This window comes from Coregonus lavaretus, assembly GCF_964263955.1.
Source record: "Coregonus lavaretus genome assembly, chromosome: 18".
Classification (NCBI taxonomy): domain Eukaryota; kingdom Metazoa; phylum Chordata; class Actinopteri; order Salmoniformes; family Salmonidae; genus Coregonus; species Coregonus lavaretus.
The window spans coordinates 28,925,509-28,944,736 of record NC_140005.1 but is presented as its reverse complement, the minus strand read 5'-3'; the positions used below and the strand labels follow the sequence as shown (position 1 = coordinate 28,944,736).

At 42.0% G+C, this 19,228-nt stretch overlaps 1 protein-coding gene across 2 annotated transcripts in view; it reads right to left on the bottom strand.

Annotated features, from left to right (window-relative positions):
* LOC311145423 (fermitin family homolog 2-like) overlaps window positions 1-10,009 on the bottom strand; it is a 100,142-nt gene extending 90,133 nt beyond the window's left edge. For both annotated transcript variants that reach the window (XM_084181659.1, XM_084181660.1), the window contains exons 1-2: window positions 9,723-10,009; window positions 8,803-8,960 (exon numbers count right to left, since the gene is read on the bottom strand). In XM_084181659.1, coding sequence (XP_084037785.1) covers window positions 8,803-8,959 — 157 coding nt within the window. In that variant the 5' untranslated portion in view covers window position 8,960; window positions 9,723-10,009. The remainder of the gene's footprint in view (window positions 1-8,802; window positions 8,961-9,722) is intronic.
* Window positions 10,010-19,228: the final 9,219 nt, after the last annotated feature.

The window sequence follows — 19,228 nt, the reverse complement described above, 5'->3', positions numbered from 1 at the left end:
GGGCGTCATTCAGGTGGAGTTATAATGCTCGTTCACAAGGGCACAGTTTTTACGACAGGTCTGATTTATAACGGGAAACGTGTATGTATGGCGTGCGCCAAGTTTATAAATCTCAATATGTTTGTGCGTGCGCAGTCTTTTCAGAAACTGGCCACTACCACGTCAGATGGACAGGCCTGTCAGGGGAGAAACCGCCCAAAACGTAATTGACCATTCAAACCTCCCATTCTGATTGGAGTACTACGAAAACCTCTCCACCGCTTTTTAAATTAAATGTCAGTTGGTTAAGGCCAATATGTCTCAATCGCTAACTAACGCCCCCATACTACAAACATACCCAGGCAGACCTTTGCTTCCACATTCAAATCCAAAATAAATACATCCCCGGCTTTTAAAATAGTAGTGTCCACTCGTTAAAAAGACATCAAATAAAAGAGCAAAGAGGGCAACTACTAACACATTTCATTCATGGCTTATAAATATACCCCCCTGAAAAAGATTCAACGGATAAAGTGTATTCTCAATGAATAAAACTGCTATGGAAAAAGTTGTCAGGGCACAGGCTCCTCATACGCAATATATTTTCCCAAAAAGGGAGTAGGTTCAAAAAGGGAGTAGTTGATGGCAGGCAAAGAGAAAGAAAGTGAACTAATGAGACAGCAATGTACAAAAAAAAAAGAGGGAAAGAAAAAAAAGAGGGAAAGAGCTGAAGCAGGCAGCAGGAGGTATTGGGATGACGGCACTGCAGCGTCCAGAGAACATGCCAAACCCTGGAAGTCATTTCCTGTTCCCCAGAAGACTTTTATGGAATTCTAGAGCAGTGGCTCACATCACACACATCCCCACCTCACCTCTACCCCCCATCCCCAAGCCCACCTCCCTTCCTCTGACCAGCCCTCCGCCACACTATCCCTTACAACACAGATCTAGGATCAGCTTACCCCCCTCGAATCCTAGCCCTAACCATAAGGAAGGGAAAACAAAAATGGCAGTTTAATCCTACTCCCCTCCACACAGCTGCCAGGATGATGCTAAGCAGGAGCAACACAACACTGTGGGTGAATAGTAGAGCCAGAGACAAAGCCTTCGCCCCCTTTGACTCCCAGTGGGAATGTTCTATACCCACACAGGTTTAAGGGGCAACATTACAGCTTTACTCAAACACGCCATTTACATAATAAAAGTCGATTTTGACTCTCCTCCATGCTTTCCCCCTCCCTCAGAAATCACTCAGAGTACTGTGTATTAATAAAGGAACTTCCTATCCTCCCTAAAATCGGATGTTTGGCTTTTCTAACAAACCCTATTCCTGGAACTCTGATACACAACCCAAATAGATTGTGCAGAAGACATCTACAGTATGTTTGCATACACCAGCTCACAGGAAGAGGCAGACTCGACCGTTCTGGTGGACACGTGGCGAGACAGACCACGACAACTAAGCCAGACATACATTACACATTTACATTACGAACGCATGTGTGTGTCTGTACAAAATGTGCCTCGCTCTATTTAATGACGTCTGTGTTAGCGCATCAGGATTCGAGATTGCGTTTGCATTGAGCGATGGTGGGGCTAACATCCAGGGCTCCATTAGAAAACAATAGTATAAGAGCACCCAGCCAGTGGCTGTCCTGTCTTCTCCTGGACACGGAGTACAGGCCTGTCAGGCCAGGGCAGATCTTTGCACCGTTATTACTTAAGTCTGAAGGCATCCGCATGGTTCCCAGCCTAAACAGTTCGGAAGAGTTTGTGCATATACACTACATGACCAAAAGTATGTGGACACCTGCTTGTTGAACATCTCATTCCAAAATTATGGGCATTAATATGGAGTTGGTCACCCCTTTGCTGCTATAACAGCCTCCACTCTTCTGGGAAGGCTTTCCACTAAATTGAACATTGCTGCGGGGACTTGCTTCCATTCAGACACACAAGAGCATTAGTGAGGTCGGGCACTGATGTTGGGAGATTAGGCCTGGCTCGCAGTCAGCGTTCCAATTCATCCCAAAGGTGTTCGATGGGGTTGACGTCAGGGCTCTGTGCAGGCCAGTCAAGTTCTTCCACACCGATCTTGATAAACCATTTCTGTATGGACCTTGCTTTGTGCATGGGAGCATTGTCATGCTGAAACAGGAAAGGGCCTTCCCCAAACTGTTGCCACAAAGTTGGAAGCACAGAATCGTCTAGAATGTCATTGTATGCTGTAGCGATAAGATTTCCCTTCCCTGGGGCCTAGCCCGAACCATGTAAAACAGCCCCAGACCATTATTGCTCCTCCACCAAACTTTACAGCTGGCACTATGCATTGGGTCAGATAGCGTTCTCCTGGCATCCGCCAAACCCAGATTTGTCCGTCGGACTGCTAGATGGTGAAGCGTGATTTATCACCCCAGAGAACGTGTTTCCACTGCTCTAGAGTCCAACGTTGGCGAGCTTTACACCACTCCAGCCGACGCTTAGCATTGCGAATGGTGATCTTAGGCTTGTATGCGGCTGCTCTGCCATGGAAACCTATTTCATGAAGCTCCCGACTAATAGCTATTGTGCTGATGTTGCTTCCAGAGGCAGTTTGGAACTCGGTAGTGAGTATTGCAACCGAGGACAGGTGATTTTTTACACGCTACAGCGGTCACATTCTGTGAGCTTGTGTGGCTGAGCCGTTGTTACTCCTAGACTATTCCACTTCACAATAACAGCACTTACAGTTGACCAGGGCAGCTCTAGTAGGGCAGAAATTTGAAAAACTGACTTGTTGGAAAGGTGACATCCTATGACGGTGCCACGTTGAAAGTAACTGAGCTCTTCAGCAAGGCCATTCTACTGCCAATGTTTGTCTATGGAGATTGCATGGCTGTGTGCTCGATTTTATACACCCGTCAGCAACAGGTTTGGCTGAAATAGCCGAATCCACTAATTTAAAGGGATGTCCATACTTTTGTGCATTCGGAAAGTATTCAGACCCCTTGACTTCTTCCACATTGTGTTACAGCCTTATTCTAAAATTGATTAAATTAATGTTTTTCTTCATCAATCTACACACAGTACCCTATAATGACAAAGCGTAAACAGGGTTTTAGAAATGTAAAAAAACAAAACAGAAAGACCTTATTTACGTATTCAGACCCTTTGCAATGAGACTCGAAATTGAGCTCAGGTGCATCATGTTTCCATTGATCATCCTTGAGATGTTTTTACAACTTGATTGGAGTACACCTGTGGTAAATTCAATTGATTGGACATGATTTGGAAAGGCACACACTTGTCTATATAAGGGCCCACAGTTGACAGTGCATGTCAGAGCAAAAACCAAGCCATGAGGTCGAAGGAATTGTCCATAGAGCTCCGAGACAGGATTGTGTCAAGGCACAGATCTGGGGAAGGGTACCAAAAAATGTCTGTAGCATTGAAGGTCCCCAAGAACAGTGGCCTCCATCATTCTTAAATGGAAGAAGTTTGGAGCCACCAAGACTCTTCCTAGAGCTGGCCGCCCGCCCAAACTGAGCAATCGGGGAGAAGAGCCTTGGTCAGGGAGGTGACCGAGAACCCGATGGTCACTCTGACAGAGCTCTTCTGTGGAGAGGGGAGAACCTTCCAGAAGGACAACCATCTCTGCAGCACTCCACCAATCCGGCCTTTATGGTAGAGTGGCCAGACGGAAGCCACTCCTCAGTAAAAAGGCATATGACAGCCCGCTTGGAGTTTGCCAAAAGGCACCTAAAGACTCTCAGACCATGAGAAACAGGATTCTCTGGTCTGATGAAACCAAGATTGAACTCTTTGGCCTGAATGCCAAGCGTCACATCTGGAGGAAACCTGGCACCATCCCTACGGTGAAGCATGGTGGTGGCAGCATCATGCTGTGGAGATGTTTTTCAGCGGCAGGGACTGGGAGACTAGTCAGGATCGAGGGAAAGATGAATGGAGCAAAGTGGAGAGATCCTTGATGAAAGCCTGCTCCAGAGCGCTCAGGACCTCAGACTGGGGCGAAGGTTCACCTTCCAACAGGACAACGACCCTAAGCACACAGCCATGACAACGCAGGAGTGGCTTCGGGACAAGTGTCCTTGAGTGGCCCAGCCAGAGCCCGGACTTGAACCCGATCGAACATCTCTGGAGAGACCTGAAAATACCTGTGCAGCGACGCTCCCCATCCAACCTGACAGAGCTTGAGAGGATCTGCAGAGAAGAATGGGAGAAACTCCCCAAATACAGTTGTGCCAAGCTTGTAGCGTCATACCCATGAAGACTCGAGGCTGTAATCGCTGCCAAAGGTGCTTCATCAAAGTACTGAGTAAAGGGTCTGAATACTTATGTAAATGTTATATTTCCAAAAAATATAATTATAAATGTGCAAACATTTCTACAAACCTGTTTTTGCTTTGTCATTATGGGGTATTGTGTGTAGATTGATGAGGGGAAAAAAACATTATCAATTTTAGAATAAGGCTGTAATGTAACAAATGTGGAAAAAGTCAAGGGGTCTGAATACTTTCAGAATGCAGTGTATTATTACGACAACATTTTTTGACGTTTATGTTCGTTTTGGAGTATCAAAGCCAAAGACTAATTTTCAAAAGCCACTTACGTGTGTTCTGGCTCTGGCCCAGCCCATCGTGTCTTTGGACCAATCAGAACAGTTAGAATGTGTTTTCATTTTAGAAATTGTTGGGGTGGTATTCAGATACAGACTCATTGCGGAGAAGAAACTAACGTCTGTGGACGTGGCGTAACATTTGGCCAGAGCAAGGAGTCTGGGTAGCCAGGCAAACGGTTTACTACATTGCCTAGAAATACATATTGATCACCCATATTTGTCTCTGTCTGAAAGTCCCGCTCCTAAGAGGTAGGGTAAATGCAAACTGTAGCTCAAGAGAAAGTGCAAGTGTTCGCTCTCTCTCCAACTCTGCTCTCTTCAAACTACATCTTGCCTATTGGCTGATATATCCTAGTAATACCAATAGCCTAATATAAAATGGGCCACGTGAGAATCTCTGGTAATTTAACCTATTTCTTGGGTTATTTTTGCGCATTTTGATATTGCCTATAGGGCACAAAATTGCTGGGACCATGGCTGGCAGGTGAGCTGCGTCACATATGCCAAAAATAACATTGCGGGACTGCGGTTGGGAGTCGTACAGAAGGCCAGCAAAACGAAAAGCTGCGGGATGAAGAAATCAGTCCTGCACAGACCTCTAGATGGAGGTGATGTCTGGCAATGAAAAGTGCTCAGGAGGTGGCAAACGATGTGTGGTTTACTGTGTGAAACTGAGTAAGTAGATGGAGAGAATGGCAATGGCAATTGATGCAGCAGCAAAAGCACATGGTTGCGTGTAAAATGAAGTTGGGCCAAGTTGGACCATTTTGACCATATCCGATACAAGTAGTGCAACTCATAGTGAACCAAAATATCATAGAAGTTCTACAGATAAACTAGACTTCCTACAATGGTTGATACAATACAGTATGACAAGCTTTCCATCTTCATCAAATAAATCCGACTGCTAATGTTGTTAAGTCGGATGTTAGTTTCCCCTTCTTTGATTCCAACAGAAAGCTTTCAAAGGAAGCACTTTGAAAAAGAAGAGAGTAATAATGTCCAAAGCCAGCAGACACAAACAAGTGAAGTAGTGAGTGAGGGGGCGATCAGCGGGGGGTTCAATTATGCAGCCTTAAATACAGCTCTCCTCTCTGCAGGCCAGGAGAGAATGAAGGCTGTAATCAATAGCAAAGTGCTTTCCTGGCATTTCACTGTTTAATCCATCATCCTGGAGCTCCTGCTCCCCATCTGAGACATTGAGGTAGGACGAAGGCCACTGCTTATAGGAGGAGATGGAGGAGGGCTGAGGGATGAGACACAGAACACACACATGGACAGCACACACACGGACATGCATCATGCAGACATGCCACGACCCACTATACATCAAAATAAACACAATAAATAAGACAACAGTGCTGGTAAATAAATAAGGGCTGTGCTTTGAACGTGAGCTGTGAACAATACCTGTGAAACCACCATGTGAGGTCCTGGAATCTTAATTTAGTATGTGTGTGACACAATGCAGCGTAAGGCATGCCAAGGATTGTCCCCTTCGACACAAACAGAAACACAAGGGCGTCCTTTGTGTCTGTGACGGAGAACACGCATGCCAGAAGTGTGTGGCATCTACGTGTCCCCCAGCATGTGTGTGTGTTGACTTCCTTCAAAAAAGTGCCCTCCAAAAGAGCCTGCATACAACAAGACAACCATATGACTCGCATTACATCCAACCAATCAGTGAATCCATATGTGTACATGTGACTAGAGCACTTGAGAGCAGTTCAGAGGGGTCTTTTCTAAACGATTCAACAATGTCACCCGTGAGAGAGGTGGGTGGACTGGGAGGCATTAAAACAGGTCACTTACAGCTGGGAAAAAGCACACAAAGAGGTGGCGCCTTTTCCCACACTACACCAGTGTCGAATGAAAGGTGAGGGAGATGCCCACGACAGTTTCATCATGTGAAGGTCCCATGCTCCCGCTCTCAAGTTCAAAGCCAACTTGTTGATTTCCACTCAAAACTCTGATCATACTTGATCACTTCACCATCACATTGATGCAACTGACTAACCAGTTTATCTGTTGGTCATAGGTACAGTATTTGAGCAACAGGCCAACATACTGTGCTTGTAAAAGGTAGTGAGTGTAGTAGTCATGTGTGAAGTCTACAGAGAGGGTTAATGATTACAATAGAAAACCCGACTAGGCCTATTTTAATGTCCCCATGCTATCTAGGGTGAAAACAACCAACCAGTAAACTGTGGGGAGTGTTTGAGGATAGCCATGGCAGCTACTTAAACTTCTCAACTTGCCAATCCTCACGTGAGTGTAATCAAAACAAATAATACACAAAGAAAGGGTTTAAGAGGTCAATATGACTGGAGTGACTAGTAACTAGTTAGTTAGCTCAGCAGCAGTGCTTTTACAGTTCATGTTGTGTTGTACTGTAATCAAGAGATACTGAAGCCACTGGTGATCTTGACAATGGGGAGTTTTACATGCTGACCACACCGCGCGCGTCTGCGTAGCCAGGCGCCAAAATAGAACTTGGTTCTATTTGTGACGCTTGACGCGCTGCAAGTCCCGCCTCTCCCATCTCATTGGTTTTAAGGAGCATATACCCACGTGGGTGACTAAAAGATGAACTGAGGTCCACACTCCAGTCCAGTTGGTGGTGGTGGTAATGCACCTTAAAGTTGGTTGCCAACCGCCACATTAAGTGCAAAGAAGAAGAAGCCGGAAGGAGGAGAGATTACTAGAAACAAACTATGTTTACCTTTTTATCTGTAGCTTATTTGTCAGAGTAGAGGACCTTGTGCATTTCAGGTAAAATAACAACCCAATGTTTATATCCCAGGACAAATTAGCTAGCAACAGCAAGCTAGCTAGCTAAATTGACAAATGTTTAATGATTTTCGACCTGTCCCCAAATGAATATAGTTGGTTCAGAGTTCGTTTCAACCTGTGTGTCCTGATCGCATCTGGTGTGGGTGGACAAAATCAACATGTGCGCAATGGTGCACGCCAGGTCTAGTCAGCATGTTAGAGACAATCAGCAGATGTGGCTCTTGCTGCACTTAGATGCGTCTCCTCACATGCAAACAAACAAACACACACACACCCACTAGGCCTACTCCACTCACATAGTGTTGTTTTGTTTCAGTGTGACATGAACAACTACCAGTCATGGTCAGCCGAACCAAGCTATTCTAATCCATGGACATCAAACCACTGGAATCCACTGGAGATTACAACTCACAAGACCAAAAGGTAGCCATGACCAAGTATAATATGATTCCTGCAGACTGAGAAAGGTACCATGAACACACAACCTATTGACCAATAATAAGAGCAGTGAATGAGTTCAATATTTCAACAAGCTGGACAAACCCCTTCAAACACACACACCCTTGTCCTGTAACACAGAGAATCCAGGCCTTCAGAAGAGTGAGGTTTGCGCTCACAGCTTCATACAACCACACACATTCATGCCTTCCCACATGGTGCAGCAGCAGTGCTGCTTATGAGCCTGGTTTAAATGCAGCACAGACGACCACAGAGAACAAAGGCCCCAATTATCCTGAGCTTTAACAGGAGGGCTAAAATAGGGAAATGGGCAGGCCAGGGAAATGCTGTCAAGTCCCAAACTGCACTGCTACCATCACCTTTTTCTACCATGAAACAAGTCAGTGTTCCACAGCCTCAAACAGAGCTTTTATGCCCACTCTCCATCCAGTCTCTCACACTCAGGAACTTGTGGAATGGCAGCATAATTCCATTGGAAGTGGTTGACTTGATGCTGCTTCTCATGTACTAGAATATGTGAGAAGTTATAGTGTGTCCATATTGTAAAACATTACAGGCTAGATAGATTCTGAATATCCACTTAAGCCAACACAGTAGCCTGTATCTTTCATGCATGTCGCTCACTGGTTACACGTAGCTATTATCTGTTAATGGTGTTTACATTAACTGGCATTCCAGAAGAAATGAATTTACTGCTCCACAAATATGACTAGATAACTGCCATAGAGAACCCATCTGCAGATGGGAGGTAAAGGGGAGAGGGGCTAAGGAACATTGCCTCATGACCAACTATGGCCTTCCTCCCCCTTGCTCAACCACAGAAGGAAAACAAATGTAGTAGAAAATGTCCTTCTGAATAGAAGGTTTGAATGATATGGGACATAAAAACAGAACATGTTGGCACATTTCTTTCAGCAGATCTGTACTAAAAGGAGTGTAACTGCATCTCTCACCAAGTTTCTCCACGAGTTTGAGCATGACCCCACCAATGTGGATCTCGCCGGTGACCCTCAAAGACACGTCCCTGTGGAGGTCTGTCACATGCATCTTCAGTTCCCACGTCCCGTCCGCATAGCAGCCATCGGGCATCCGTATACCGTCCAGCGCCATCCTGCCACAAATCACAACAATTAGGAAAAATTGCCCAATAATAAACATTGTTCCATTCAACTGGTAGGAAAAAAAATACTGTTACCCTTGGATACATCAACTGATGTATCCAATTGGTGCGTGACTTGCTGAACGTGACTTGAGGACGCACAAGACCCTCACCACCATAGCCGATCAGTGTTAGTGTTTTGATTTGGGAAAATGTTGCGCTTCCATAACTTAAACAGTGTCTGCTTCCTTCAATCTAAGTCAAATATATGTTCTCTTATAGCCCAAGCATGCTTCAAATGGCCTATCACTATACTTGTTTGAATTTTACAGAGGACGCCGTCAATTATTCAATAGCCAAATGAGAACAAAGGGTAGGCTACAGGCCTAGTTATGGCAAGCTGAACAATAAGAAGACTTACCATGTGTGTGTTTACCTGTTTTTTCTACCTGCTTTTTCTAACGGTAAAGAGAGCCAGACAAAATATGAAGTTGATTACGTAAGCAGCCCCATGCAAGAACTCCTGAGCACACTAAATCTGGTCAACCAGTAACTCAGTAAAACATGTCCATAAATTAGCTAAATTAAGTTTCAAGGAGTAAAAAGGAGTTAAACCCCTAAATCCTAACTTATTTACCAGATATAACCGGTCGTTTAATGCGCAGTAGGCGTACAAAACTCAATTCCTAGCAGCAGAGTGCGCAAAAGACTGACTAGTCTACATTTATTGCGAGCTGGGAGGACGAAAATTATAATCAGTTTGTGTCCACTCACCTTCTCAAATACACCAACCCAAATCCAAAAAGCCACTAAAACTTCCGAGGTTTCGATAGTCAACGCGTTTTTTTTCTTCTAAATAATGTATCTAGATCTGTTCAAAGAGAAAATCCCAAAGAACTCGTCCAAGTGAAGTATCCCAAAGGGTCTCCTCCGGCTTCAGCTAATGGAGTACAGCCGTCTCTCTTTCTCCCTCCCTCTTTCCATCAGATAACGTCACTCATGGCTCCAGCTCCAATCCTTTTCCTTTCAAACCGTGCAGCAGGGCCTCTCTCCCAGCACGATTCTTGCTATCTGGGATCCTTAGGACGTCCCTACCTCACTGAAGTATAAATAAAAAAGGGTAGGGGTTAAGGTTAGGGTAGGGACGTCCCAAGGGATCCGGTAGCAATGACTCCCCCGGCACTACCCGACCGGTCATTTCCTCTGCTCCTACTATACTTTATTTATCTGTAATTGGAAGGGGAACGTTACAATGTGACGCGGGAAATTACGCACAATGTAATTTATCATTTTTATTACGATCTGTTCCTTTTCTCGCTGTTATTTTCTTGCCACTAGACTTGGAGTTTCAATGATGCCCCCCAACTACGCACTCTTATTTAGAAATACATTGGAAAAGTTAAAACTATGATATTGCCTGTCGTGTTTTATTCCATGCTTTCATTCATAATTTACTAATTTGAAGAAATGTCAACAGTTTGGTAGGGAATAACATGGGCATATCCGCTGCTGCATGCCTTTTATGGAAATAGTACCGAGCGTGCGGTGGTACATCCGGGGACCGCTATGGGGTCTACGGAATTGCACACAATTACTCATTTACAAAACACGTTCTAAAGCCCCCTCCATCTATCAAATCCAGAGACCGAGCCCACTGGTCTAAAATACAATGTTGCACTATGGCGCTCTCAACTGTAAATATGTTACAAAGTGTCCAGTGTGCCGCCTGAAATATGATTTGGATAGGCCTAGCTACTGCTCAATCCTTTTAATTAATTAAATGTAATGGGAAAATGTAGATTTCCACCTAAATAGACATACCCAAAAGTAACTGCTATTCATGTGTAATTACATGATTCTGACATGCAAAAACTTGGTACATTTGGAAAGAAGACATCTGGGAGATTGTGAGGAAATGATCAGAAGATAGGAGTTACATAGTTCAGAATACACAAAACAACCGTTTTTTATTTTATTTATTTTGAAAGTCATCTTTCATTGACAAGCTATAAGTGAATTATTGAGGACTAGAGCTGGAAACACATCAGATGGCTTCCACAACGTGAACAATATCAGAAACAAAAATGGGATTGATAGACTTAACTAGAAATGGGCAGATGTTTTAGAAAGTGGTGTCAGGTGTGGTCACGGGAGGTTTCCAAGTGTCCCTAAACCTCTCCAAAGTGGCATATGTCTGTAAATTAGATATTTCCAGTGCTATTACATATTTGCAATCACTAAATTATATTTGTTCCATTGTGGTGGTGTTATGGAGTATCCAGGGTACATTCAAGTGTCCTTTCAACCTCTCCAAAGTGCCTGAATGTGGTAATTGCACTGTTTTTGCACACTAGATGTTAAAAGGTTCTAGGCCTTGCTTTGTCCCACCCAGGTCAACTGCATATCCCTGGAAAGCTTATCTCATTGGCGACAAGACTGTCAAGGTGCCATAGTAGCCAATCCCCTATGTAATGGATGCCTACAGCGTGTAAGCAGGCAACATCATATTTTTGATGCGCAAAGATATAGTCACTCGGTGGACATTCAATGTTGCCATTAAGTTATACATCATCAGATAACATTGGCAATAGGCTAGATTTGTTCCTAACTACCTAAGGATTAATTTGATACTGCCCATGTAGCTATTGCTCAAACACAGACCAAATCGAAGCTTACCGTGTAAGATGTTTGCTGTTTGATGAAAACGTTGTGTAAAATAAACATTTTGACTCTAGGGGCTGGTGATCAATAACGGTAGGTCACAGGCAGACAAATAAGATATCCTCATAATCTGTGGAGTCCCGGCTTTCGATGTGTATCAACGTATTCCGTGTTTATTTAGTTTATGCTTCACAACACTAACCGGAATGTAGGTAGCAGCTATCTTGAAATGTCATCGGCTCGGCCTGCCCTTATAAATTTGTATGACCATTTATGGTAGTAAGTCACACTAAAGATTTGAAGGCACCGATCAATAGCCAAGATACTCAGCTTTCCGCAGACACCCTGCTTTTGCAGATAGGGGCCACCGTTCTCATACCAGACTGAATTGGAAAAAAAAATCAAATATGGTCCCCAAATATGGAGACTTTACATTTAAGAGGTTTTAAACACATGAACTGTTCATCATAATAACAGACATTGTATTTGTTTTCCTTAAATGATGTTCTACCCTCTCCTCTTATCAGACTGACACATTCTTTCTGTTCATTATTTTTCTTGAACTATAGCTAAATCAAATAAAAAGAGAAACTCTCACCCCTGTATTTTCATTTCTGATACATCATTCCAAGACCAACATGAGGAGTGGATTGTACAGGATTGTACACTTTAATAGGCTTTAGCCTAAATTATATGAGAAGATCAACAGGCATGAGTTATGGCCGACTGAAGGGCAGAAGAATCAACCCCCTATTGAAATAATACCCTGTTGAGTCTGCATGGATACCTAGTTATTAGTCATCGTAAACAAAATAAATCACATATCAATGTGTGGAATTTCACAGTGTTTTTCTATCCACACACTGACTCCACCACTCTAGAGGAGAATTATATATTTAGCCAAACTGCTTGTTGATGTGCATTCAAAGCCATAGCCACACAAATGGCTAGTTTGGCAAAGATTGAGCTGCTGTCCTTTTTTTCCATTGCATCTGCTCTTCTGCACAGCAGCATGCTCTCCTGCTCCAAGTGGTCAGCGGTAAGGCATGAATCATCAGGGTTTCTGGCTCTCCGCTAGTGCTCTGCTCTCACTAGCTCCAGCGAAGGAATTTGGGCCTCAGACTATGGTCTGCATCAAAGCGATTTATAACCTCTCTCTCCTGCTGCTCTGAACCCCTCGTCAGAGTCTGGCAGCCGACCCATTGCCTTTTATAGGCTCTGTTTAATTGGCAGGTAAACATTTGAGTCAGATGCAGTGCAGCCAGGAGTGGGGACTGGTGCTGCAGAGCAGCAGAGGAGGAGACAGACACAGTACAGTTAGTATAAGAGAGTACCGAGTCAGGTTTCTCTGTACAGTGTCTGGCTTTCACACAACACTGGTCTAGTGTCAGGGTCGTTCTTGAATTGTGGTGGCATTTGTGTCCCTTGCTTTTGCAACCATTAAAACCCCTTTCAAATGACAAATATTTAAACATCATATGTTTTTGTGTATCAAAGATAAAACATAAGGCACGCCCTTTATACTGCAAAACGTTATATTTATGCATTTTTTAAAGTATTTAGGGTAAGAAAATTGGCTTGTCCCAGTAGTGATGTAGAGTTGTAGTGACATGTTTTGGAGATTTAGAGATACAGTTGAAGTCGGAAGTTTACATACACTTAGGTTGGAGTCATTAAAACTCGTTTTTCAACCACTCCACACATTTCTTGTTAACAAACTATAGTTTTGGCAAGTCGGTTAGGACATCTACTTTGTGCATTAAGTAATTTTTCCAACAATTGTTTACAAACAGATTATTTCACTTATAAGTCACTGTATCACAATTCCAGTGGGTCAGAAGTTTACATACACTAAGTTGACTGAACTTTTAAACAGCATTCTAGAAAATGATGTCATGGCTTTAGAAGCTTCTGATAGGCTAATTGACATAATTTGAGTCAATTGGAGGTGTACCTGTGGATGTATTTCAAGGTCTACCTTCAAACTCAGTGCCTCTTTGCTTGACATCATGGGAAAATCAAAAGAAATCAGCCAAGACCTCAGAATAAAAATTGTAGACCTCCACCAGTCTGGTTCATCCTTGGGAGCAATTTCCAAACGCCTGAAGGTACCACGTTCATCTGTACAAACAATAGTACGCAAGTATAAACACCATGGGACCACGCAGCCGTCAAACTGCTCAGGAAGGAGACGCGTTCTGAACGTACTTTAGTGCGAAAAGTGCAAATCAATCCCAGAACAACAGCAAAGGACCTTGTGAAGATGCTGGAGGAAACAGGTACAAAATTGTCTATATCCACAGTAAAACGAGTCCTATATCGACATAACCTGAAAGGCCGCTCAGCAAGGAAATAGCCACTGCTCCAAAACCGCCATAAAAAAGCCAGACTATGGTTTGCAACTGCACATGGGAACAAAGATCTTACTTTTTGGAGACATGTCCTCTGGTCTGATTAAACAAAAATATAACTGTTTGCCCATAATTACCATTGTTATGTTTGGAGGAAAAACGGGGTGGCTTGCAAGCCGAAGAACACCATCCCAACCGTGAAGCATGAGGGTGGCAGCATCATGCTGTGGGGGTGCTTTGCTGCAGGAGGGACTGGTGCACTTCACAAAATAGATGGCATCATCAGGAAGGAAAAGTATGTGGATATATTGAAGCAACATCTCAAGACATCAGTCAGGAAGTTAAAGCTTGGTCTCAAATGGGTCTTCCAAATGGACAATGACCCCAAGCATACTTCCAAAATTGTGGCAAAATGGCTTAAGGACAACAAAGTCAAGGTATTGGAGTGGCCATCACAAAGCCCTGACCTCAATCCTATAGAACATTTGTGGGCAGTGGGAATGTGATGAAAGAAATAAAAGCTGAAATAAATCATTCTCTCTATTATTATTCTGACATTTCACATTCTTAAAATAAAGTGGTGATCCTAACTGACCTAAGACAGGGAATTTTTACTAGGATTAAATGTCAGGAATTGTGAAAAACTGAGTTTAAATGTATTTGGCTAAGGTGTATGTAAACTTCCGACTTCAACTGTATCTATTATTTTGAATGCTACAAAGTGAACAAAAGTATTTAATATATTGTATAGATCAATAAAAACAAAAGCTGCTAAAATACATTTTTTTTACTAGTATGTCTGACCCTTCGGTTTATGTCATTGCCTTGAAAATCACTCATTACAAAGATATACAAGGACCTTGAGCATTCCCTCCTGTAGCAAACTGTAATCAGGTGAGGGGTCTATTTTAAAGGGGCAAACAGCAGTTGCTACATCAATTTTTGGACTTATAAATAAATGTATGTACCCATTGATTCTTGAATATAACTTGCCTCGAGCTTAGTTCAACTGTCATACCCCATCAGAACCCAAAATAAACGTGTTTTACTCCACTGTTTGTAAATGTAAAAACACTATGTAGCCTCAAAACCTGGTTAAAACTATCATTTTGATATAATGGATGGTCCCATCCCTCAACTTTTTTACCGAAACAGCGGCGGGGATGAAACTTCGTTATCTTTTCTACTGCTGATTGCCGCTTTAAATAAAATATTAGCTAATCACTCTATTTTAGTATGTCATAAATTTGAGGATTCCATTGATTATTTGGTGTGTCTAAATCCAACTTTTCACTTGGTGTTACTACATTTAAATGAAGGGAAATTACATTGTGAACAAAATTATTAATCATATCACTTTAGTAAATTATTTTTAAAGGGTCAATGACCTTAGCATCTGTGGCCTCCATTTAAGAAAATCCTCAATAACGTAAAACGTCTCACTGGTGTTACCATCATTGGTGTTACTACTCCTACTGGTGGCAGAATGCTATCATAATGGTACATTATTTAAAGTCATTAAGCTGCCATATTAGTTGATGTAGAATGGGAAGACGTACCCAAATAAATAAATACAAATATAGAAAAAAGTTACATTTTTCCAAAATGCCATGTTCAAATGCCACATCAATTCAAGAAAGACCCGTCACTAAAATAATCTCAATCAATTCCAGACAGTCAATTACTGATGTGGAACGTGTACTGTATCCTCTAATGAAGTTCACAACAGTGTCTGTAATCAAGTGGATATGGCACTGTCCACTGGAACTGTGTAACTTTGTACTTAAATGATAAAATCACTATTACGGCAATCCATCCTAGATATGGACATAAGCATACAGTTAGAAAGTATATTACAGCGTTATAGCATGGTGTACACACAGTCGTTTAAAATTCACTGCCAGAATATTTGCATGTGATTTAACTAGGAGTTAGTACTGGACAAACTAAATGAAGGGCCGCTCAAGTACATCACTCTATAAATCCTTTCTAATAGCTCAGATATACGGACCACTGCAGGGCTGATCAGTAACTGTCTCATGCTAATTGCCTCAGTCTTAGTGGAGAGAGGAAATTAACTTGGAGGTTTCTGATGACCAGATGGTCAGTGGGAGCAATGGATTTAGAGTAACTCATGGGGAGGTCTGCCATCTTGTGGCCAAACCTAGAACCATGGGTATTGCCGTTTTTTTTTTGCCATGGGTATTGCAGTCCAGTGTTTGTTGCATTCACTTAACTTTTAACTAATCCCAACTCTGCTTTACAGATATTAATAATTGCATTTGGATTCTACTACTGTACCAATCTAGATACATAAAAAGTGTTACCCCATATCTTCAATCACACAAAGCTCTATTCATAAACTATCAATTAGCTATTGTGGTGTGGTTGGAAAGTCTATGTGGTGCCAAGGAAAGAATTTGATCTAAGGTTCAAATGAAACAAATTGCAGTATTGTGCTCCAACAGAACCTGGAAACTAGTGAATCTTTCCTGTTTAATATTTTGACAATATCTTCCTCCCTCGGCCTCGTCCCAGACTTCCCAAACATTTTAGCACTTCTCATTCATACAGACAAGACGGTCCAGACCAGACCAGAGGTCAACAGAGACCTTACTCTCAGATATCATCCTTGGGACATGACAAAACAACTTTAAAAGAAGCAGATGGGAGAATACGGAATAAAATAAGCCATTGTATAAAAAAAATGAAATTTTTAATAAAAGAAAATGTTTTGGATGGCAGTTTGAAACGATTACAGGCATGGTAGGTTATTGCAGAGCTCTGGGGACAGTCACTTTCCCAGCAGAAATCCTTTCAAAGTCAAAGTAACAATGTTTTAAAGTAACAGTCTTATTGAAAAAGGTTTTAGTTCATACAGTCGACCCATACAATGCAGACATTCCTAGATGATTCCTAGATGATGGTACCTCTCATTCTGTGGACATACTCTGAAAGGCGAGAGCCCTGGGTCATGTCATTAGGTGGAAATTGTTTTGAAACGGAGGAAATCTAATAAGAACACTGATGTCTATATTCCATTGCAAAACATACTGTATTCTACAGTGTGCCCTACTGAACACAACTGGTTTTACAGATGGTTCAAAGGTCATCCAAAGCCCTCATTAAACTGTGGGCGACTCTGGGATAGACCAGCTAGCTACTGTACTTTGACTTCCCTGTGGCTTCACTAGATGCTCAGAGCTGAGATGAATGGTCAGACAATATAACAGACATATCCCTGAGGTTTGTGAAACCTCTGACAAGAGAGTCCCAAGACCATTATCAAAACAGAACGTGCACAGCAAACTATTTAAACAAACCCATTTTTGTTTAGCCAATATATTTCCGAACACAGTTGACATTCTGTGCTTGTCTGTATTTGAGTGAGGTTCACCTTGTGATAGCAGGCGTGATGTATCGGAACTTTAACATATCACAATTATGGTAGCCCACGAACAAAATATTCTACAACTATCATTCTAAACTGCCCCCATACCCAGCCGGTATAATTTTAGCATGCAGAGACATCAGTTAAACTGTCCTTGATCAGTATACTTAAAACAACATGGTGGGGAGAGTTCGAACCCTTCATAAGAGAGAATAGTTGCATGACTGCCCGATGTGGAAACAACTTGATTTAAATGGCAGAAAATAGGCACAGTCTTTCACCTCTGTCTGTCATTGACATTTAACAGAAACACACAAAAGCAATAAGAGCCATGTCTAAAGCGGTCTTGTGCAATTTACAGCCTTTGAGAATGTGCTTCTACCATTAACATTCATTCTGAACAACTTCAAGTCCTTTTCCCTTACTGCCCATTACATCAAGAGTTGTTCTCTGTTCCTCTACAAGGCAGTCTGGTCCGAGTCCACTTGATTTGACTCACAAAATAGGCCCCACTAACATACAATGATCCCAAATGAGCACATTCAAAAGTACTAAAATAAATCAATTGTGTGGATTACTAGATCACAACCCTTAGCTCTGGAACAGTTAGCAAGAGTTTGTGCCATACAGATTAGACAATTAATTTGACTCTGTTATTCTGATAAAGCATAGGACATACAGGGATCTCTACAATGACAATGTGCAGTCAGCAGCACACACACAAGTTAATTTGAGGTTAGTTCCACTTCATCATCCTGCATCTCTATAAATCGTATAAAACTGCTTATTTAAATACATGCTGTGTGGGGTTTTTAGATCATGAGCAGCCAGCGCCAGACCATTTGAATGCAGCTTTAGGATTTCAAACGTCTGTTGGCAACACTGCAATAACCCAGATGAGATGCAAAGTGATTCAGGCATCATGTTTCTCTTTGAGCCATAAACAAATCTACTGAGCTTGTTTAGTTTTGCATATTGTTCTTGGAAAAAGTGACTAAAGCTGAATAACTCTGACCTGAAGCCCTTTAGTAGAGGGAAAATGCCCTTGTATTTCAACATGCTCTGTTCATACTAGCCATTAAGAGTAAAGCAGACATAAAATAACTTAGTATCATTTAGAGATATTTGGCTACCTGCTGGATTCCCTGTTCCCTTAAAGGCCCAGTGCAGTCAAAACTTAATTAATTTTATATACACATTTCCACACTATGAGGTAGGACATTTTTAAAACGATGATAATGCCCTTTTAGTGTAAGAGCAGTTTGAAAAGACTTCTGCCCGTTTTGGTTGGTTGGAGTTTTGGCTTACCTGGTGACATCACCAGGCGGTAAATTAGTTAATAGTCCATTAAAAAAAAGAGTTCCAAACTTCTCTGCCAATAACAGATAGTTTTCTGTTTTCCCCTCCCCACTCAGACCACTCACAGACAGTCCTAGCCAAATTATTGCTTGAGAAATTGCTCTTTGCTAAGAAGCTTTTTTTGTTTCTTTATGACCATTTACATTTTTACCTAGAAATGATTTGATTGAGATAAAACGGCTGAATTGGACCTTTAAGGGATCTATGTTAACACTACTATACATTTATTTGAAAATGATCATGAAAAATAAATTGGATTAAAAAATATATACATCCTCTTTCTATTTTATTGATCTGGGTATTAATGTAAATATTTTAGTGCTTGAAGGTCACTTCCTGTTTATAACCTTCTCAAGGTTTCTTAGGAGAGTTTCTACTGGCTCAAACCTGTGAGTGACAGCTCCTCCATCCAACCACAAAATGAAGCATTGACATGATCTCTCTTTTGATTGGACTCTTGAATTGCATACATTAGGATCAAATCAGACTTCAGACTATCCATCTGAACAGAACTGTTT